General features: G+C 36.2%; 1 protein-coding gene and 1 long non-coding RNA gene across 5 annotated transcripts; one reads left to right on the top strand and one right to left on the bottom strand.

Moving 5' to 3' along the window:
- The first annotated feature begins 4535 nt into the window (after positions 1–4535).
- On the top strand, positions 4536–14917 carry LOC148873179 (Pentatricopeptide repeat (PPR) superfamily protein). Of its 4 annotated transcripts, none has more exons than XR_016111388.1 (5): positions 4536–5080; positions 5274–5397; positions 5931–8468; positions 8581–8620; positions 14630–14798. XR_016111388.1 is itself a non-coding variant. In XM_088981779.1 (3 exons), exon 3 carries the CDS (start codon positions 6047–6049, stop codon positions 8330–8332), a length of 2286 nt encoding a protein of 761 aa, XP_088837905.1. In that variant the 5' UTR covers positions 4536–5080; positions 5274–5357; positions 5931–6046; the 3' UTR covers positions 8333–8640. The 4 variants fall into 4 exon arrangements, 2 of the variants coding, with proteins under 2 accessions (XP_088837905.1, XP_088837904.1); XR_016111404.1 differs by having other exon boundaries at positions 4553–5080; positions 5274–5357; positions 14630–14917; XM_088981779.1 differs by lacking the exon at positions 14630–14798 and having other exon boundaries at positions 5274–5357; positions 5931–8640.
- Positions 14918–15320: 403 nt separating this feature from the next.
- LOC148873178 (uncharacterized) lies at positions 15321–16414 on the bottom strand. The gene is made up of 2 exons (XR_016105471.1): positions 15763–16414; positions 15321–15675 (listed from the first exon to the last, which is right to left on the bottom strand). It is a non-coding gene; the product is annotated as an uncharacterized LOC148873178 (long non-coding RNA).
- Positions 16415–23089: the final 6675 nt, after the last annotated feature.

Here is a 23089-nt window from a genome sequence, read left to right as displayed (position 1 = left end):
TGGTTTTGAAAACCATGGGAATTTGGGTCGACAGTGAAAGTAAAGTGTCTTGGAGCAAACGAGGAATATAGTGATCCCACACACGTCAAGGCAACCAATTTGAGGACTTCATTGACTTTTGTAGGGATCATATGTTGTTCTATGATTCTATCCCTCAGATATAAACATGAAAGATTATTTCCCATAGATATTTCATCCTCCTCCAACCCTTCAACCTCCCTATTGATGGACACTCTTACCCAATATCTGGACACCATATCCGGTAGCATCATTGAGGATTTGAGGCACAACAGAGGGTTATAGAACTGGACAACAATACTGCAGCTCATTAAGAAATGGTGAACTCTAGGTTGAAAATCATGAAAACTCAAATAGAAGCCATTTATGACAATGAACTTCAAGATACTCACTCCATCGGTTTGCTTCAATCCAAGATCTTAGAGTTCCATGCCATGTAGCAAAGGATTATACCTCTCATATTCAATCTTGGTAGATTAAGTGGTTGAAAAGAGCAAATCAAGGTTAGGAAGGAGGTAGAGAAGGAAAAGCAAGAATTTGAGGCCTTTAAAGGAGAATGTAGAGCTTGATAGAGGAGCTAGTTATTATTATTGTGCCAAAATTGGAGAGTGTTATTAGGTGTCCTAGATAATTTTATTTGTTAAAAACTTAATTTTCTTAAGGAATAGTGTGCTTTATATTCCTATAATCTTTACTTTATTTGTTTATTCTTCTTATTTGATTGCATTATTTTCTTTTGCATTTGCATAGCACACACAATCTTTATTTTATTTTATTTTTGCATTTATCATTCTACAATGGTTTAGAAGGGGGGAAGTTTCTATTACCCAATTCATCCCCTCTTGGGCTAGGCTATCTAGGGAAAACTTGTTTTTGTATTTAGAAGTAGACAAATGTATGTTTTGTTTATATTGTACCTCGGTTTTGAAAACTTCTTGCAGCATGGTGTTTACCTTTGAGGACTTTACCTTTAAACTTAGAACTTTTGACACATATAGATGGATACAAATATACATTAAAATATAAAAACTTGCAACAGAAAATCTATACATACATACATACATACATACATATATATATAAATAAGGGTCCGTTTGATTTACAGTTAGAATTGAAATCGGAATCAAAAGGGTCTATTCCCTTCATGGCTTCACCTATTTGGTTCAGCCTTGAATCGGAATTAGAATCAGAATTGGATGAAAAGGATTCTCATTCCTAGGGGAGAGGGAGGGAATGACCATTCCCTTATATGGGAGAATGCCATTCCTCTAGAAATGGGGTTCCAATTCCGAACCCCTATTCCCATAAACCAAGCAGACCCTAAATATATATAGAAGTATTTATGCAACATTTATACATACAAATATGAAGCTAAGTTGAGTTCAAGTTGGGTCGGGTTAATCAAGGTCTCAACCCTAACCCAACCTGAAAGTTGATCTAAGCCCTAACCCAAACTTCAACCCAACTCATCATTTTTTCCTCGAGTTGGGAGCGGGCTAATTAACCTGGCCCAAGTTGCAGCCCTACTCTCTACTTTCTTATGGTAAAAAGGGTGAAGTGAAATAAAGAGAAATGTTCATATTCTTTTTGGGGTATTTTAGTAAATGTACATTTGAATGAAATTAGTCAAAGGGTAAATCTGATACTTTAAAAAATTTAGTTCATTAAATCAATATTTTTGGAATAAAAAATCAACGAAAACTTGAAAAGGAGGAATTTGTACCTTTTTTTTCAAAACGATTGGGGAGGTTTTTTGTTAGGGTTAAAACATAGGGGTACATAGAATTATCATAAAACCTAGGGAGGTTTTTATAATTTTTTTAACAAAATAGAATAAAATCTGGATTGTTTAGTATTGACAAGGGTTTCCTTTTTTTTTTTTACTTCAGTTCAGAGTAGAGATCGCACACTTCTCAATCACTTTGTATGTGTTTGGTTTTGTGAGTGTTTATGGATGAGGTGTTTCTCATATAAACATTTAATTGAAAAGCGTTACTCGTGCGATGCACGAGATTTATCGACGAAAGTGAAATAACCAATACTTATAACTAAGGAAAGAATGCTATGTTGTTTAAAATAATTAAATCTTTATTTTAATAATTTATTACAAAAATGTTTTAGTAATTTGGATTAATTATATTAACAATTTTTAGCCAAAAAAAATAATTATTGCTAATTACTTAATAAAATAGTTTCAATTTTTTGTAAATATCACTTAAATATTTAAAATAATTAAATATTAGTAAATATATAAAATGAGGCTATAGTCATAATTAAATTAATCTATAGTTAACTTTTTTAGTCATAAACTAAATTAATCTAAGCCCAAACTCAAGGTTTAAGACTTGGGATTAGGCTTTAATTGATCATCATCCTAACCCAACCGACCCAAGTTGCATGCATCGTAACATTTGTAATTTGACTGGACCAAGGTCACCAAACCAAGTGCAACCCATTCATGCATTATTTTTAGTTTGTTTTTACTATTTTTAGATAATATTTAAGCCAAAGGAACTATGAGGGATGGGCTACATTTTGATAGTGTATTAGCAGTTTTTAAGATTGCTTAGCCTAGCCTAGGTCACACCTTAAGTGTAATAATATTTGTGTAGACTTACAAAATTGCCCTTGTTAATTATAAAACTATGGTTTTTTTATAAATTTAAATTTTTATTTGATTCTAGTCTAGTATAAAAAATATATAACATTTCTATACATATTAATATAAAATTTGTTATCTAAATATTATATAATAATATTTACCATATATGCATATAACTTTCAAGTTGAACTTATTAGGGGTTATTTAGCTTGGGCCATATCCGTTGAATCCATCATTGGACTCCAAAAGTTTGATACCCAATTAGACTTTGGATCTGATTATCTCTGATAATATGTGGGCTTGGTGCATATCTCAACTAAAACCTAACTCACAAAGAAAATAACTGTTGAGCTTGGAAATTTATAGATCTAATCAGGTTAGGTTAAGTTATTAATGACTTCTTACTTTTTATTATTAATTTTAATTATCCTATTAATGCAATTATTAATATTGTTTTTAATAAAATTAAATTTATTAAAAATACTATTAATTATTAAAAAATATTGTATATATCAAAATACTATTAATTATTAAAAATACTATAATTATTAAAATATTGTAATTATCAAAATACTATATTTATTTAAAATACAATAATTTTTGGAAATTATCATATTTTTTGAAATATTGCTAATTTCTTGGATAAAACTAATTAAATGTAAATTTCTGGTAATTAAATATAATTTTTTGGTAATTAAATGTAAATTTCTACTATTTATAGCTTAAATTATAATTACTATTAATTACAGTTTAAAAATAATTATTGTTGATTATATTACTGTTAATAATTAAAATACATTATTTTTTCATTATTATTCAGTATTTTTTGCAATAAAATACAATTAATTTATTTTTTTAATTATTTTTAGTATTTTAATTAAGTTTTAGTTTATTTCAGAATTTTCAGAATTTTAATTAATTTTTGGTATTTTTTCAATATCATTCAGTAATTTTTTTGCATATGAGTATTTTTCAGTATTTTCAGCATTTATTTTTGCATAGTTGTCACTACCAAATTAATTTTCATTTTCTTTGAGTAAAAATAAATTGAATAACTAAATAAATGCCATAGTAAATAAAAAATACAGCTAATTTTCAATAATTTATGGCTTGGGTACTTTTTAATAATAAAATACTATTAATTGTAATTCTTAATTATTTCTAGTAAATACACTTATTTTCAATTTTTTTAATTATGTTTAGGTTTTTTTAAATTTTCCAGTTTCATAATTAATTGTTGGCAATTTTTTTCATTATTATTCAGTAATTTTTGCATACGAGTAATTTTTGCAATAAAATATTATTAATAAAACGAGTTCTGCATTTTAAATTTTCATTATTTTTTATCATTTTTAATGAGTTCATTATGCACAATAAAGGTCTCAACTTATAAAAATTATTAATTAATTAAAAATGCATTAATACAAAGTTATCTAATAATATTATTAAAACTATCAATTAATGTTTTTATATTTAAATTTCTTATTTTTATTTAATTCTTGGTATTTTTCCATTATTGTTCAGTAATTTTTGCAATAAAATACTGTTAATAAAACGGGTTCTACATTTTAAATTTTTATTAATTTTTATCATTTTTAATGAGTTCATTATGCATAATCAAACTTAGTGTTTATGAAGTTTGATTTTTAAGTGGAATTGAAACACATTTTTAATATTTACCAAATTTTGTTAATATTTATTTTAAGTGAAAGTTTAGTGGAATAATAACATTAAAATAAGAGATTTTGAAAAACGAAAAATTAACTCTTTTTCTTAAATTTAATAATAACATTCACTAAAATAAAAAACTTTAGAAAATCCATCTCTATATAATAGTGTATAACTTTATTGATTTAATTAAAATAACATCCAATTTTATTTTATAACTTCTCTTCCACCTCAACTTAACTTCTCTGCCAAGCATTTCATTTCAATAAACTTTAGGCATTGCCGCATTGGAAGAAAACAGAATTTGATATTTCCCCAACGCCTTGATCAATGGTTCCATGCACAATAATCGCCGGTGGCTAAGTGTCACTGATGTGCGGCGTTTTTCCTGTAAAAGCCCACGGAACCAAATATTTATGCGTTGAGCTGACGTGGGGTTTTGATATTTCGAGTGATTATAGGTCTGCAGTGGGATTCAGAATGCAATGGGCCTGTCCGTACTTCTCCGATTTCTGTTCTCTAACACAACCATCCTAGTGCAGCGCGTCCGGACTTCTCCCTGCACATCTCTCGGGCTCTCTCGCAAGTCGCACCACGCCAACTCAACGGCCTGCGCCCCCCTCCCCCATCTCTCTCTCTCTCTCTCCTTCCCGTCGGCAAACTTCTCTCAGATAATGCCTGAAATAACAAGGGTTATCCAACTACCAGTCTGAGAAAAGGAAAAAGCGTGAAGGAGCAACCACCCGTCACCATTCGAAGGATTCTTCTTTGGAATTCTCAGTTTTAAAGAAGGTTTTGGTTTTCCACCTCCCTACTCTGTAAATCATATGCTTTTATTTCTTAATATCATTGAAATTAGTGGTTTTCCTTTCCTGTGCTTAAAATGGTGTGATTTCTTCCAAGTTGCCTCATAATCTGGTAGATACAATTAGCTCTATTATTTATAGTTGTATAACACTGCAAACTGTTACTGGACTCTGTGTAGGTAAAAAGAGATATGACTGACATTCTCTGATTGGGGAACGACAGGAAGAGCACTACTTAACTGAATATGTGCATCCATTTACAGGTGCAGAGTTTCTACTTGCACATATTCACTAATTAGTGAGGTGAATGCGCTTCTCACTTGTTGACTTGCAAATTGGTGCTGAAGTTGCATCATGTGAAGCTTTTTTTCTTTTGTTGTCGTAAGTGTAAATATGTTTGACAAAAAGATCCAATAAACTATTGGTTAATCTTTTTAATTTAGTATTTTGAAAATACAAAAACAAAATATTTTGTACAAAAACCTTCCTGGATGTCGTAGCAATGAATTAAGCATGAAAAAGAAATACTTCTGTTATTTTTTTTGCCTTGATACTCTAGAATGGATTGCTATATGCTCAAATTTGGATTTAGATCTTGGGCGGCTCCTTTTTTAGCTTCTGTATTTGATCGCATCTTCTTTCCCAGTTGGATGAAACTCCCTCCACTTATGACAAATGGAACAAAGTAGTATGTCGTGATGATTTGATTGAAAACGAACGAGCATATTATGTTAAGCCGCAAGTCAAACAAACTGTCAGTTACTTGATATCTTCCGTTTAGGTTTATCTTTTTCTTGGTATTTGAATGTTTTTTTGTATTTTTATTTTGTGTGTAGGATCTCAGTTTTACTGGAAGTGAGGAATGGTGGAGGGAAATAGAAGGAGATCAAATGCTCTTTTGTCCATTAGTTTAAGGAGTTTTTGTGGAGTTTAATTGTTGGGTTGTGATCCAATGGGTCCTATATTGCTTCCTAAACATGTAGCAGCCGTCATTAAATATCAGAAAGATCCAATGAAGGCACTAGAAATGTTTAAAGCAGCTACTAATGAAGATGGGTTCAAGCATACCTTGTTCACCTACAGGTGTATGATAGAAAAGCTTGGTTCTCATGGGGAGTTTGAGGCTATGGAGGATGTTCTGTCTGATGTGAGGATGGACATTGACAATAGTTTATTAGAAGAAGTGTATATAGGGGCTATGAGAAATTATGGGAGGAGTGGGAAGATCCAAGAAGCTGTGGACACTTTTGAGAGAATGGATTTCTTCAATTGTGACCCATCTGTTCGTTCTTATAATGTAATCATGAATATCTTGGTTGAAAACAGCTATTTTGATCAAGCCCACAAAGTCTATTTGAGAATGTTAGACAAAGGGATTGCTCCCGATGTGCACACTTTTACTATAAGGATAAAATCGTTTTGTAGAACAAGTCGGCCTCATGCTGCTTTGAGGCTTCTCAAAAACATGCCTGCTCAAGGGTGTGAACTCAATGCGGTTGCATACTGTACAGTGATTGCAGGATTTTACAAAGAGGACTATCGAATTGAGGCATATGAGTTATTTAATGAAATGCTTAGCAGAAGATTTTGTCCAGACATCACAACATTTAATAAGCTTATACACATACTTTGTAGTAGAGGGGATGTCCAAGAAAGCTGGAAACTTCTCAGCAAGCTTCTAAAGAGGGGAGTATCTCCCAACTTATTTACAATCAACATATTTATTCGAGGCCTTTGCAAAGAAAGCAAGGTCAATGAGGCTGCTTGTTTATTGGATTCTATGGGTACACAAGGAATTACCCCTGATGTTGTCACATATAATACGCTTATATGTGGCTTGTGTAAGAGCTTTAAGGTTGCAGAGGCCGAGAATTATCTACACAAAATGGTAAATGAAGGGTACTGGCCTGACGATTTCACATATAACACCATCATTAATGGATACTGCAAATTGAGCATGGTAGAAAAAGCATATAAGATACTCAAAGATGCAGTTTTCAAGGGGTTTGTGCCTGATGAGGTTACATATTGTTCCCTTATTAATGGGTTATGTCAGGAGGGTGATATTGATAGAGCAATGAATGTTTTTAATGAGGCAACGGGAAAAGGATTGAAGCATAGTGTTATCATCTATAACTCTCTAGTCAAGGGTTTGTGCCAACAAGGACTTATGTTGCAGGCCTTGCAGCTGATGAATGAGATGTTAGCAAATGGTAGCAGTCCAGATATATGGACATACAATATAGTCATAAATGGGTTGTCTAAAATGGGATATGTTTCTGATGCTAAGAGGCTCATGGATAATGCTTTACTTAAAGGGCACCTTCCAGATGTTTTCACTTTTAATATATTGATTGATGGCTACTGTAAGCAGTTGAAGTTAGAGAATGCCATGGAGATAGTTGATAGGATGTGGGAACACGGTGTTACTCCTGATGTTATCACTTACAATTCTGTATTGAATGGCCTCTGTAAGGCTGGAAAGGTTGAATATGTTCTGGAAATATTCAACGAAATGGTTGGGAAGGGTTGCATTCCAAATATTATCACATATAACATACTTATAGAGAGCCTCTGCAAGGTTCAGAAAATAAAAGAAGCCCTTGATTTATTTGAAAAGATTGAGAACATGGGGTTAACTCCAGATGTTGTTACTTTTGGCACACTTGTTCATGGTTTTTGTAAAAGCGGTGATCTTGATGGAGCGTATCAAATGTTTAGAAGAATGGAGCAACAAATTCACATCTCGACTATGGTTCCAACATGCAATATAATGATCAGTGCATATGCAGAGAAGCTCAACATCCATATGGCAGAGAAGCTCTTTAATGAGATGGGTGCAAAAGGTTGCTTGCCTGATTGTTTCACTTACAGTGTCCTGATTGATGGTTTCTGTAAAACAGGAAATACTGATTCAGGGTATATGTTCCTTGTGGACATGCTTGATAAGGGGTTTGTTCCATCTTTGACAACTTTTGGACGAGTAATTAACTGTGTATGTATGAACCATAGAGTTGATAAGGCAGTTTATATCATTAACCTTATGGTGGGCAAGGGTATAGTCCCTGAGATTGTGAACACAATATTTGAGTCTGATAAAAAGATGGTAGCAGTACCAAAGATCCTTGTAGAGGACTTGCTAAAGAAAGGTCATATAACTTATTATGCATATGAACTTCTCTATGATGGAATTAGAGATAAGAAGATACTAAGGAAAAGCAGAAAAGAACAGTCATAAGATTCTTGGATGAGACTAGTTGTTTGGTAAATTAACATCTTGGTTGTAAAAAAAAAAAGATATTTGTGCCTGAGAGGGTGGGAATTCTGATAATGTAAACTATCAGATTGGGCATCTGAAGGCGTCCTTAAAAGAAGTTAGTACAAAAAGCATTGTATTTCCGAGTTACACTGTTGCTTTTAGGTGTTATATTATATTCTGCATGTTATCTTGCATGAGTGAAACCCTTTGTGTCTTTGATGTTTCAGGTTCAAATAGTTGTCTGTTGATTGTGTGGAGATTCTAGAGGTACTATTTATTTTTAAAAATGAATCATATCTGTGTCTGAAGACGGAATTTACGAGTCTTATAAATATGATATTGTAGGCAGCTTTATTGATAAAAAAAAAATATTGTAGGCAGCTTTTCTTTCTCTTGTACCACACAAGTCTTCCTTTGAGTTCTTCCCTATTCTGTTATGCATGGTGAGATTGCATTAAGGTATAATCAGTATAATTTATGCCAAGAGTTGTTTAGCATCAGAGTCGTCATATCAAATGGTATAACTGTTTGTTCTCCTTTCCTTTTAATGGTTTAATTGTGCCAAACATGGTTTAGACATCATGAACATCGTGAGAATACATTTAACATTGGGTGTTTCCATCCTTTATGTTTTGTTTTATAACCAACTGCTCGCTGACCATTCAACGGGCAAAGCTTGATTGGTTAATTCGATCCATTGTTACTAAAAGCAAAAGCAAGATGGTCCTTCCCTGTTAAGGCTGAAAGTGACAGATAAGGCAGGGTTAAGTGGTGTGGTGTTGAAATGAAGATTGTAAGCTGGAATGTTAGAGGGCTGGGGAGAGCAGCAAAAAGAAGGTTCATAAAGGAAGTGTTAAGGAGAGAAAATCCAGATGTGGTGATGCTATAGGAATCAAAGGCACAAGAGATTGATAGAAGGTGGGTAAGGAGTGTTTGGGGAGGTAGAGGCATTGGATGGGCCATGGCCCCATCGTGTGGTGCCTTAGGAGGGATAGTCACTCTTTGGAATGAGGAGATGGTGGAAAGCGTAGAGGATTTAATAGGAAGATTCTTAGTGTCGGAAAAGTTGCGGAACTTGAATGATAATTTTAATTGGATTTTAACAAATGTCTATGGGCCTAACTCGTATAGGGAAAGAAATGAGATGTGGGAAGAATTGATAGATGTGAGAGGCTTATGGCAAGGTCCGTGGTGCTTGGGGGGTGATTTTAATGTGATCAGACATATTGCTGAATCGAATAATCCAAGGCAAAGGGTGACCACCAGCATGAGGAGATTTAATAGTTTTATAGACACATTTGAACTGAAGGAAATTGGGATTGGACAAAGCAGTTACACTTGGACTAATTGTCAGGAGAAACTGATCTGCTCAAAGTTGGATAGGTTTCTTGTTTCTTAGGACTAGGACGAACATTGGATTAATATGGTAGGCAATATCTTACCCAGGATCACCTTAGATCATTGGCTGATATGTATTGGACAAGGGGTAGATGGAGAGGGGCCGAGGTCCTTTGGATTTGAGAACATGTGGTTAACGGTCCTGGAGTTTATGGAAAAGATCAAGGAGTGGTGGGAGGAAGATGACCCCCAGGTCGACTGGGAAGGGATTAGATTCCATCAGAAGCTTCGGAACCTAAAAGAAAAAAAAACAAGGAACAGAATCTCAATAAATTTGGGAGAATAGAAGAGAGGAAGGCAAATCTGACAAGCAGAATTGAAGAGATAAATAAAAAGGAGGAATCGGGATCATTGGAAGTAGGGGAAAGAGAGGAGAGATTTAACTTGAGAAGAGAGATGGAATCTACACTCCTAAGAGAAAAAATGACTTGGAGGCAGAAATCAAGAGTGCGTTGGATCAAAAAAAGGGATGGGAATACAAAATACTTTCACATGATTGCAAACGGGAGGAAAAGAAAGGGCCTGATCTCTATGTCAGAATTGGAGGATTGCACAATAACTAACCATGATGAGATTGCAAAGGTGATGTAGGACCAGCTCAGTTCTAGTCCTTAGAGAATGTTGAATGGTCTTCTTGATCAAAGTTTTATGGCTGTTGATGGCTGTAATGGCTTCTTGAAGGAATAAAATAGAAAATAGGGAGAGAAAGAAGAGAGAAAATACCTGGAATCACTCACAGGGTGCCTAGAATCACTCTAGGGCATGGGAATCACTCACCATAGCTAGCATAAGCTGAAGAAAACTCGATATAATTCATTGCCTTTGTGTAAAACGCCCATACATATTTATAGACTCTAAACTCATAATAATCTTAGGAGTCAAACTGTTAGACTCATAATAGTCTTAGGAGTCAAACTGTTAGACTCAATAATCCTTGTAGCAAGGTTCAAAGTATCGATACGATATGAGTTTCGGCCGTATCGTATCAGCACTTAGAAACGGTCGAAACTCTATCTTTTTTAGTTTTTTTTTTCAAAGTTTGGTTTTTTGGAAAGCTTATAACCTGTTTTTTATTATTAAAAAAAATTGGGGGTCCGAAACACCTGGAAACTGTATCGATTTCAAAAGATACGATACGATACGCCCGATACCGGTGTATCGTATCAATACTTTGAACCATGCCTAGTAGGACTCAAACTAAGCTGTCATATCTTATTTCAATTCAAAGAACACTCAATAACTCTAATCCTACTTATGCAATGACTCTGAAATTTTAAACATAAACAAACTATAACAAGACAATAAAGCCCTATTATTGGACCCCACAAAAAATTGCAAAAATGACAAAAATGCCCTTTCTGTCAAAAAATACAGAAATACATAAAATTTCATAAAATTCCAATTTTGCCTCTTCAACTCCTGCATCATTCTCCCCCGTTTCAAAAAAACTCGTCCTCGAGTTTTGAAGAACATGAGGATGAAAAGTTGATATGCCCCAATTACAAATGGAGTAGGACTTCCCACAGCTACATGCTTGGGTTGTAGAGTAGAGGCCACACACAGAACTAGAAAAGGATCTTGAAAGAAACGTATTTCTGAAAGACTGTCTTCCATAACCATCTTTGTTAAATCATCAATAACATTACTTTCTTGAACACTTAATTCATCAACCAGCGACTGTGATGAATCTTCCCCTCGCTTATCCAAATTCTCAACTGCAACATTTGAAACTTTTCCTTCAACCTCTAGCTTAGGAATCACCATATCTATGTGTTCTTCTATCCTTGGTTCTTCAACAAACTCTAGGACTCCTTCCATCGTTGATGTTGGTGGATCTTGTGCTATGTCAGGTTGTAATTCTTAAATTGGTTCTAGTTGAACTTGAAAGGTAAAATCACTTACTTCCATACTAGGATCTACTACAATCAACACATTTGTATCTTGCACCTGAATTTCTTTAACTTGCTCTTCTTCTATTTCTTTTTAATCATTAACCTCAAGCTAATCATGGGTGTTGGAAACTCCAGCAATTTCTATTTTTTCTTCGCCTGCACCCTCTTTATTTTTAATATCTACAACTTCTATAGGTTGAAATTCTTCTTCTTTAGGTTCATCCTCAACTTCAGCTCTAGGATGGACATCAACATGTAAGGAATCATCTACTTTCCTTTCAACTTTATACCTTCTTCCCATTGACTTCAAGTTCTTTGTTGTAACCCGTTGTTTCTTCTTTTGCTTGAAATTAGTCAACTCCATATATAGATCATCATGGAAGTCTAGTGGGATGTACTTTTCTTGCAAACACCTCTTCATCTCAGCCCATGTACTAATTGGATTATCGCCTCTATTTTCTAGTCGTTGCTCAAGAGTTCTCCACCATACTTTTGCATGACCCGTCAGCTTCATGCGCGCAAATCTAATCCTTTGTTTGTCAAACATATCATGCCTATCAAAACATTCTTCTAGTTCAGTAACCCAATCAAGAATGCTTGTGGATCATCGTCTCCTTTGAAATTTGGTATTTCCCTTTCTCTTCTAACATGTTTGAAAACCTTGCTCTCGTAGCCAACATTATTAGATCTGTTTTCTTCCACCATCTTCTCAAATAAGTCAACCAAAGACCGTTCATATGGTTCAGAAACCCAATCATAATTGATTCTAGACCTGTAAATTGTCTAGAAGATACCCTGGGCCTATAGAATCGGTCACTTTGTGAGAACATAGTGAATAAACCATTAGCCCTGATACCAACTGATGTAGGACCATCTCAGTTCTAGTCCTTAGAGAATGTTGAATGGTCTTCTTGATCAAAGTTTTATGGCTATTGATGGCTGTAATGGCTTCTTGAAGGAATAAAAGAGAAAATAGGGAGAGAAAATACTTGGAATCACTCACAGGGTGCCTAGAATCACTCTAGGGCAAGGGAGTCACTCACCATAGCTAGCTAGCATTAGCTGAAGAAAACTCAATATAATTCATTGCCTTTGTGTAAAACGTCCATACATATTTATAGACTCTAAACTCATAATAATCCTAGGAGTCAAATTGTTAGACTCATAATAGTCTTAGGAGTCAAACTGTTAGACTCAATAATCCTAGTAGGACTCAAACTAAGCTGCCATACCCTATTATTGGACCCCACAAAAATTGCAAAAATGGCAAAAATACCCCTACTATCCAAAAATACAGAAATACATAAAATTTCATAAAATTCCAATTTTGCCTTTTCAGCTCCTGCATCAAAAGGCCTTGGTGGATGGAAGTTAGAAGGTTTAGATTGGCCAGTCCTTGAAGATGTCATCAGTAGGAACTTGGAGAGAAAATTTGAGGTGGATAAGGTGAAGGAAGCAATATTTTCTATGGATCGCTCCAAGGCACCCATGCCCGATGGCTTTACTATGGCTTTCTACCAGGACTATTGGTAGTGGTTAAAGGACGATTTAATGTAAATCTTTGAGGAGTTCTATTACAAGGGGATTGTCAGCAGGGGGTAAATGCTACTTTTATTGTGTTGATTCCAAAAAAGTCCGGTGCTTGCCATCCCAAGGACTTCAGGCCCATCAGTTTGGTGACAAGTTGGTACAAAATCCTTGCAAAGGTCCTCTCCATTTGGTTAAAAAATGCCCTCCCATCAATCATCTCTCAATTCCAAGGGGATTTCATCCAAGATAGACAAATATTGGATCAAATACTCATTGCCAATGAATGTGTAGAGGAATTCAAGAAATCTGGAAGGAAGGGCATTGTGTGTAAGTTGGATCTAGAGAAAGCTTATGACTTTATGGGCTGGGAATTCTTAATTGAGGCGATAAGGAAGTGTGGTTTTGGAGTAAGATGGTGCAAATGGATTAAAGGATGCTTGAAATCCTCTCACTTCTCAGTATTGGTAAATGGAGCAGCCAAGGACTTTTTTGGTGCCCTAAGGGGAGTGAGACAAGGGGATCCATTATCCCCCTTCCTTTTTACCATCTTAGCAGAGGTCTTTAGCAGTTGATCTCGAAGGCAGATGAGGTTGGTCTATTAAAGGGATGGAGAATAGGGAGAGAGTGGTGGTAACTCACCTACAATTTGCGGATGACATCATTATCTTTTGTGAGAATGGAGGTAAGTTAGGGGCAAGAAACCTAAGGTTGTTGTGAACCTTTTTGAAAAAGTGACAAATCTAAAGGTGAACCTCAATAAAAGTTTGGTGGTAGGGATCGATTTAGCTCAAGAAGAGGTTAACCTATGGGCTGGGGAGCTAGGCTGTTTAAGAAGTGTTTGACCACTGAAATATTTAGGTCTCCCCCTCGGGGAATATTCTAGAAATTTAGATTTTTGGAACCCGGTAGTGGAAAGGTCTGAAAAGAAGTTGGCTGCATGGAAGATGATTTATATTTCTTTGGGGGGTAGGATTACTCTCATCAAGTCCACCCTAGCAAACCTTCCAGATATGGATGCACCATATCTGTTTAATGAAGATTGGGAAAACATTGGACGCACCACTCCCTCTCAACAATCATTTACCCACTCCAAACCAGTTTTACTTAGTGGACAGACTTCTTACTTTCTCTACCCACACCCTACCCATGGTACATTGCAGCCGCACATCTCACAATACAAGATGGCGATGTGTGGCTGCAATTCAAGGTGGGTAGGAAATCCAATTTGTTTTTCTCAAATATAAACTCATTCTTCTCTCTCTGTATGCTCCTCCCTCAAATGAAGAATATTTTCTTTCTAAATACCCAAGTAAGCTATTGTTCTTTGTTATGCTTTTGCACTATTAAAAATAATTTCTTACTAATATTACATTCATGAGTTCTCGTTACCTACTATTTTATAATCTTTTCTATAATGTTAGCTTGCCTGTTTATTCCATGATTATTCTATTTCAAGGTAATGAACATGGAATTACAAAAACAAGTGCATCATGGACGAACAAATGGTATTATTGTCTTCTCAGAAACATGGCTTAGTTTGTTAAGCAATTTTCTTTTTATTTTTAATTGCAATTGTTGTATACGGCTAATGATTAAGTAGTAAATGAGATGGTGGTGGTGTTGTATATTGCAATTGTTTTGAACTGAGCGGGGAATAATGGCAAAGTTAATGTTTGAGAGCTGGGACAGAATACCTATGTGAAGGGCATTTATGGTTACCAACTCTGTTTGGTTGAGAGATCAATATTTGGTGCATTAGGGGATTTAGCTTCTAATAGATATTCAGTATTAAATTGGGAATGCCTACTATTGTCTAATAATAGAAGTATAGCAACCGTAGAGAGGCACTTTAAACTTGCAGCTTTGCTTCGTACTGCCAAAGACCCTTTTGGGTGCTGCCATGCCCATTCAAACTAATAAAAGTAATAAGGTTAAGTTAATATAGTATGTATTTGGCTCCATGGGCATTTATTGAGGCGGTGTTTATTGGATAAGTGTTTTTCTAAACGTTTTTTGCTTTTGTTTTTTGATTGGATGTTTTATGAGTGTTTCACGTAACACACTCATAAAGTTCCTTTCCACCCCAGCAAAAATAAACGTTTCTTGTTGTTTGACTGTTTGGTGGGGCATTTCAAGAAGCAACTGTATGAATGATTCAGTGTGACATTTTTTCTTGATAATCCAACGGTCCAAATTACTCATACTTGCCTATAGTGGCTGATTTGAAGATCCAACAGTGGATGTTGTATGCAAATTACATCTAATGGTCAAAATCACTCATATAGGTCTTCAAAGGGTGATATTGACTTGCTTGAAATATTTTGATAATTGGACTTGCTTGAAAGATTGCGTTTAGTTTTGAAAAGAACGAGATAGACAAGGTGCTCAACAAATTACTCATACTTGCCTATGTAGGGGTTTTTCATGTGTGTGGGTTGGTTTATTACAAACTGGAGTGTGCAGATTGGGAAGTTCTGTTCTTTGACGAAGATCATCTGAACCCTGGAAAAACAAATTTTCAGTCATATAGACTGGCCACATATGAAGTACCAAAAGCATAAATAGCATGTTTAGGGATCCAATATTGACCTTTGTTGAGTCTGGGCGTTGTGAATCCTGAAGCAACAGTAACTTCTTCTGTCTGTCATTTCTGTAGAGGAAGAGATCCTAGAGATCAAATCAGCAGCACTAGGGATGGGGAGACAAATATGTAGGGCAACAGTCACAGTTTCGTCATCAGTGGTACTAGAAAAACTCTCATCTTTTGCCTTGTTCTTGTCCTCATCCATGGCGCTGCAGGAGGACTCTTCTTCTTCATGCCTTAGATGGGCTTAAGCTAAGGAGGGGAAGAACTTCCCCAAGGGGAGGAGAGGGAGGCAGCGACTGAAAGTGAATAAAGGAGTTGTTGTTGCTTCTGCTTCTGATTAGATTATTGGGGTAATAGTTGTAACTTGTGAGCGTAAGGAGTATAATGAGATGGTTTGGAAAAGGTGGAGGAAGAAAAAATGGTGAAGAAAAGGATTGAAGTTGAACCAACCATTGAAGAAATTAGAGTAGGGTTCGATCATGGTGAAAGGAGAGGAGAAAATTTGGGTAGATGAGTTGGTGAAGTTGAACCAACCACGGATGGACTTATGGGTGTCAAAAGGCAAGACGACCAACACCAACGACTTTCTCCTCTCGGTGTGTTGCGAATAAGGTTCCTCTGTAGTGTGCGAATAGGATTCCTCTGGAGCAAATGAGGGCGGCGACTTTCATCCTCTCATAAGCATTTATTGTTTTTGGAGTGGTTTTTTGTATTTCAGATGGCCCGCGATGCATTGGATCAGACCTATTGCCAGCCACCTCAGCTGCCATGCTGATGCCAGGTAAGATTAGTGATTCCCGGGCTTCGGAATCACTACTATAAAGCTCAGTCATGGCTATTTCTTGATGTTAAATCTTCATTCTTTCTAGTTAATTCTTATGTTAGTTTCCTTTCAAATATCATTTAGTGTGATTTCGGATTGATAGAGATTGGAGCTCCATATCTGTAAAAGCCCTTTTTTTCAAACTTCTCCTAATCTTGAAATTAGAGAGGGAGGTGAGAGGCTTAAAGAAAATTAATACCTAATTCCCAATAGCATCCCCTTAAAACTGAGATTAAGAGATGTTAAATAGTATCATATTTACAAATTTTAGAATTCTATCTTTATTAATTTGAATTTTGTGAAGTTGTAAGCCTAACACAACTCCCATATTAGGCCGTCATTTATAGCTTGGAAATACAGGTGTATAACACCTTCCCTCTCCAAATCCTACCAACTTTAGAATTTCCTGGGTACGTGCCTTTCAAATGGAGAATAGAGTTGCTATATTTCAAAATCAAATTGATTTTATGGAATTTACAAAGAACCTATTTCCTCTAAAAAAATGGGTGGCGATTCACTTGTTTGATCCAGCCACAAGCTTCCTTGAGACTACAATGGGTAAAATTGAAAAAAAAAAAAAAACAAGAAAGATCTAATTTAAAAAACTTTTTAGAATGCAGCCCATCCAAACTCTATAAATAAGGGGTTCAATAGCCATTTCAAGGGCATTTAACCCATTACTCCCATGGAGATTCATTTTCTCTCTCCCATCTCTTCTCTTCTTCTCCCTACAATCAACAAGCCCCCTTCTTCCCTATTGGACTTCCATCTCCAGCAAATTACATTAGCCTAATTCTTAATTCCGGCTAATTCTTCTTTCCCCTTCCTCTATGTTGTTTCAACTAGCCAATTCCTTGGATTTCCAGAGTTAAACCATTACCTCCATTAGGGTTGTTCATAACAAGACCCAAACTGACCAATTCGGTCCGATCCAACCTGAGTTGGTCAGTTTTTCTTCAGTATTGGTCGATTTCGGGTTACAAAAAAAATATAAACCGATAGTTCAGTTCGGTTTCGGTTTTCATATCAAAATCGAAACTGAACCGACCTAGATATATATTATATATATAATATATTTTAGATATTATATATATATATATATATATATATATTTCAGTATATATATTTCGATATATTGATGAATCAATTTTTTGGCTAAGTACCTCGTCATTTGGTCTTCTTTCGAGTAGCCGATGACTCAGAGGCCGAAGTTAACTTCTATTGGATGAGGACCTGGATGCCGAGCTGACCAGGTCAAGCTGGGGGTAGATTAAGTGCTGAGTTAACTGGGCCGAGTTGGGCAAGTTAGGTGCCGAATTGACTGGACCGAGCTAGGCAGGTTAAGTGACGAGTTGACTGGGCCGAGCTAGGCAGGTTAGGTGACGAGCTGACCAGAGTGTCGAGCTGCCTGTTTGGTACCGAGATGACCAGAGTGTCGCAATATCATTGGAGGGCCAAATCCACCCTCATCATTTGCTCCCCACTCCCGAGCTGAAAGTAACTCAGTGAAGGGAGTAGATTGCTCCTTTTGTCCTAAAATGACTAATTCGATGAGCTCATAAACGTCGATTCAATTCCTTAGGCTCTGAGAGTGGCTCGAAGTCCATTCTCCTTATCCTTGATTTTGCCCATGCTGAAGAGGCGACCGGGTCTTATGTGGTGCCAAAGTCTTTGCCAGTTCGACACTTTAGCCCTTAGGCTCTGGGAGCGACTCGTAGTCCACTCTCATTGATCTTTGATTTTGCCCATGCCAAAGAGGCAACTAGGTCTTATGTGGTGTCGAGGTCTTTTATCAGCTCAACACCTTAGAGCTACGATTGCGTTGCATTAGCCTCGTTAATGACGTCGGTTACCCACTCCTACGAGAAGCTACTAAGAGATCAACCTTCGGGGGCAGCACTACTGACTTTAGGTCACCAGCTCGCACGGGAGCCTTGGAAGGCTCGATCAGTAGGGGTGTCCTTGCAGTCTGTTAGTCGCCTATTCCCGCGGAAGCCACGAAGGGTACCTCGGGAAGAGGACTAATGAGGCTTTATCCGAGTTGAAATAAATTTGGTAGAGCTGCTTAGTCTGTTGGTCATCAACTTCCTGCATAGTCTTTGAGTTCATAAAAAATGGAAACTAGAAAGTGAGAGCTTTTAGTTTCTAAAATGTGAAAACTTAACTTTCTGAAAAAAGAGGACTTAGCCTTTCGGAAGATGAGAAGTTAGCTTTTTGTAGCGTTTCCCACAGACGATGCCAAATGATGGTGTGCAATCTGGTCACTCCTAGCTGGCACTTACGTGGCTCCTGGAAGGTACCTGAGATGGAGAAGAAGAAGAATCCTCGGGGGCTTGCCCGGCGGGAACACTTCGATGCTTAAGTTAGTATTCTGTAGGAGAAGCAAGGAGAAGATGAAAACTAAGAGTGCAAATAGCGCGAGAGTAGAAGATGATACCATCGTCCCTTGATATTAGCTCCTTATAACAGAAATTCGTTGTATCAGGTCTATCGACCTCTGACAGGGCAGGTATAACCGCCATTGTCAATCTGTCGCAGCCATTACTGGCTGGGCTCAGGTGGCACGCGCGGGGCCGTCACCGCAGGGTACATGCCTGTCAGGTGTAAGGCACCCTCTAAAGGTGGCAGGCACGACGCTGTCTAACGAGGGATATGGCTGCTATCCTTCCGCGAGTTACCCTGTGTCGGGCTATCTCGTAAGCGGCAAGCTACCTATGGTAGGTTAAGCCGAGCTGTTTGGCTCGAGGTGTCTTTACCTCGGGGTATCTATAGGCGAATCGGTGTGTTCCTATCTGGGAAAAGCTTCCTGAGGAGTGCCCATGCGGCCCATTCCCGAGCTACTTTGTAGCGAGCTCGGAATACTTCAGGATTACCTTTAACAGAATTGGTCCTTGGGGTGACTTGTCTGCTTGGAAGCTTGGGCGAGCTAATTCCCTTAGCTCGCGAGCTAAAGTTGCCTTGGAGTATCCCTTCAAAGGTAGCTCGGGAAACCCAGAGCTCGCGTTGTGGCGAGCTTCTCTTTTTGTGGGCTACAATGTAACGAGCTGCTTTATGGGTCCGTCACCCGGTTGCATTAGGCTACAGTGTTGAGCTGTTGTTCGTGCCGAGTCAGTGTCCGCGTGTCACCGTTCCATAAGTCGGGTCAAATCGTCCTCCATCATATATATTTGTGGAAATATATATATTTCGGCTTTATTTCATAAATATACATGTTTTATATAAAATTTTTTATATATAAAATATTAGTTTTAATCCATCAAATTATTTTTAATTTTTAGGCATCCAACCTTTGCTTTGTTAGACTTGAATCCTTTACCGTTCACACCGAGAGAATTATTCACAAAATCGACCCAAACCGATTCAAACCGACCAGGTCGATTTTACTTAGTATTGGGTCAATTTCGGTTTCATTTATAGGTAAACCGACCAGGTCGGGTCGGCTAGAAAAACGCCAGTAAACCGACCCAACCCAACCCGTGAACAGCCCTAACCTCCATGGCCCTCTACTTTCTTCTATTTTATGTTTCACTTTTCTAGTTATTTTGAATTGCTTTCCATTCTATTTTTATTTTTGGCCATTATTTGTTTTATTTTCATTTATAAATTTTTAATGCAACACCATCCATGGGCAAGTTGGAGATTTTGAAGCATTTAAGACCATCCATGGGTCGCATATGATGATGGTCACATGTATGCATAGTCTCGACCCAAAAAAAGAATAGGCATCTATAAGGAAAAAAAGTGGTCACCTTGGCGCATGTATTTGTCATGCGTCAGGCTACCCAATATTTCAAAACTGATTGTGTTGGTTATAATTATGTTGTGTTGCGTCTGGGTTAATAATTAAGCTAGGTATTGATCTAGACCAATAATTAAGTTGGGTTAATAATTAAGTAATAATATATAGAGATCTGTTGTTTTTTTTGTATATTTTTTTATGCTAACAAATGTGCGTGCTTTGCATGTAACATTAAAATTGATGTTAATGATGATGATGATATTATTATTATTATTATTATTATTATTATTATTATTAAAACAAATTTATTTCCATCATCAATAAAACAATTTCATTTTTGGGTTGACTTTAAAAGTTGTACTTCACATCCATCATCAATATAAACAATTATTGTTTATCACTCATTTTATTTAATATGATTAATAGAAAATATTCCTATTTAACCCTAATGGTTGAATTTCTTACCAACTTGGATGGAGTAATAAAATGTGTAGTTTTTGAAGAATAGTTTTGACATTTTTAAAAGTTTTAAATCGCACATGTCATCACATGATACAGATAACTGAAGAACTGCTAATAATAGCAACTAAATTGATAGTTTTTTAGAGTTTAGATACTATAGTGGCACATTTTGAAGTTGGGATACTAAACTGAGACTACCCCTACAGTAATAGGGTACTAATCTAAAATTTTCCCTCCTTATGTTTGTAAGATAAGTATCAGGTAGCCTGAAATCCGAAACACAAGTCATTAGCCGAAGTTTGAATTTTGGAATGAAGCCAAAACAAGGATATTGGCATCACATTAGGAGTTAGAACTCCCGTTTTAAGCAAGTTGGTGTCGGTGAGCTTGTTTAGTTTGCTTTGGCTTTTTTCAAGTTTCAACGTTCTTCTACTTCATTCAAAATGTGATTTTACGATAAAAAATTTGATTTGCAATTCGCTTGAAAGTGGATTAGCTGGAGACAAAATCATACACATCGGGCTAGGCTACTTATCACATGCCAGTGCTCACTGTGGATCCCATCTGAGCCCATCTGATGTTCAGCTGTGATAGGTGGCGCAGCCCGGTGTGTACAATTTTGTCTCCAACTCAACCTGACTCAATTTTCCATGCCCTAATATTCCAATTCCACAAACAGTCTAAACCGATCACCATCTGGTTTGTCTCGTCGTGACTAAGTTCATACAAATGCAAGCACTCTAAATAAGAATACCATGAATTCTCTGCCATTGTCTCATCCTCTTCATTTTCTTCCCTAAGAACCGTTACAGTTTATAGGCCATCATTGCGATCTCTATATAAGTTTTATATTAGCAAAGAGCCAAGTGTAAGACACTAAAAAATTTTGGGTTGTCCAACACATGTCAAAAAGATTAATGCTAATAAACTATAATCTACAACCAGCAAGTGTATATTTGTAGGATACACAACGGATTCCATGGGTTACATGTTATATGACGTAATGAACAAAGAATGTTCGTCAACCGAAATACCCACTTTATGGAACAAAATTATATCCTCAACAAGAAATAATTCTAGAATAAACGATCAATACAATGAGAGTCCCAACAACACCATGTTACTATAGATCCCACACTGCCTAGAAGATCTACTCGAGTATGTAGACCACTCGCCCAATATAGTTATAATCAAGAAACATAGTTGATGGAAGCTAAGGATAGTGAGCTAAATCCTTTGGCTTACACAGAAGCAATGTTAAACATAGACTCTATAAAGCTGGTAGATGTCATTAATGCTGAAATAGACTCAATGGAATCCTTTGGGTAGAATAAAGGATCAATACAATGGAAACTAAAAGAATCTAGACTCTTGTAGATCCGCTCCTTGGAGTCAAAGTAGGTTGTAAATGGATCTTTAAGATGAATAAGAGCCCAAATGGTAAAGCTGAGACATATAAATCCCGATTAATAGTAAAAGGGTACACTCATAAAGGAGATGATTATGAGGAAAACTTTTCACCCATGGACATGCTTAGTCAATTAGGATATTGTTAGCTATAACTACACGCTTTAATTATAAAACCTAACAACTAGATGTCAAAACTGTGTTCATAAATAAAGATCTTGTTAAAGATATTTACATGCAATAACCCAAAGGGTTTGTTGCTAAGGATCAGAAACACGTGGTGTGCAAGCTAAAGTAATCAATATATGGACTAAAACAAACTTCAAAGAGTTGAAACCATCTGGCTTAGCTCAATGGTTAAACAATTTGATTTTAACCATTCATCAAAAATAAAAACAATTTGATTTTGACCAAAATTCAGATAAATTGTGTATTTACAAGAAAATAGTAAGAGAAAAATAATCTTTCTTGTGTTCTATGTGTACAACTTCAGGGAATAATGCTCACCTAATCTAAATTAATTTTCCACTCCTTTCACTATTTCTTTGATGAGCAAAAGGGGAAACCTAGATTCTTACCCTAAGCAGAATTATTCATCTTATTAAATAACTTCTTTTCTATTGGAGGTTTTTTATTTAATAAAAACCACAAAAAGGATTTAATTTGAGGATAACACTATGGATCCATTCGATTCGTGGCAATAGGAGTCTTAAATCACAACCAGAAACAGTCATTTGGTTGGGTGGAATGGGATTCTGATTCCCATTTGAGGAATGGCCATTTCAACCTTCCCCCTTGGGAATGAGAATCTCATTCCAACCGGCAAAAAAAATACAAGTGAACTAAAAACTCGAAAGCCCTAATTCTCTTTACCTAATGTCAATCCTCATTGGGAGTC

This window comes from Nelumbo lutea, chromosome 1 (genome assembly GCF_056320005.1).
Source record: "Nelumbo lutea isolate HS-2025 chromosome 1, American lotus-T2T, whole genome shotgun sequence".
NCBI classification, from domain to species: Eukaryota; Viridiplantae; Streptophyta; class Magnoliopsida; order Proteales; family Nelumbonaceae; genus Nelumbo; species Nelumbo lutea.
Note: the sequence above shows the minus strand (reverse complement) of the source record. Positions and strands in the feature narration are given on the sequence as shown.

Excerpts from the sequence above, each read along its gene's own strand:
- LOC148873179 (XM_088981779.1), top strand. The coding sequence starts at position 6,047 with ATGGGTCCTATATTGCTTCCTAAACATGTAGCAGCCGTCATTAAATAT.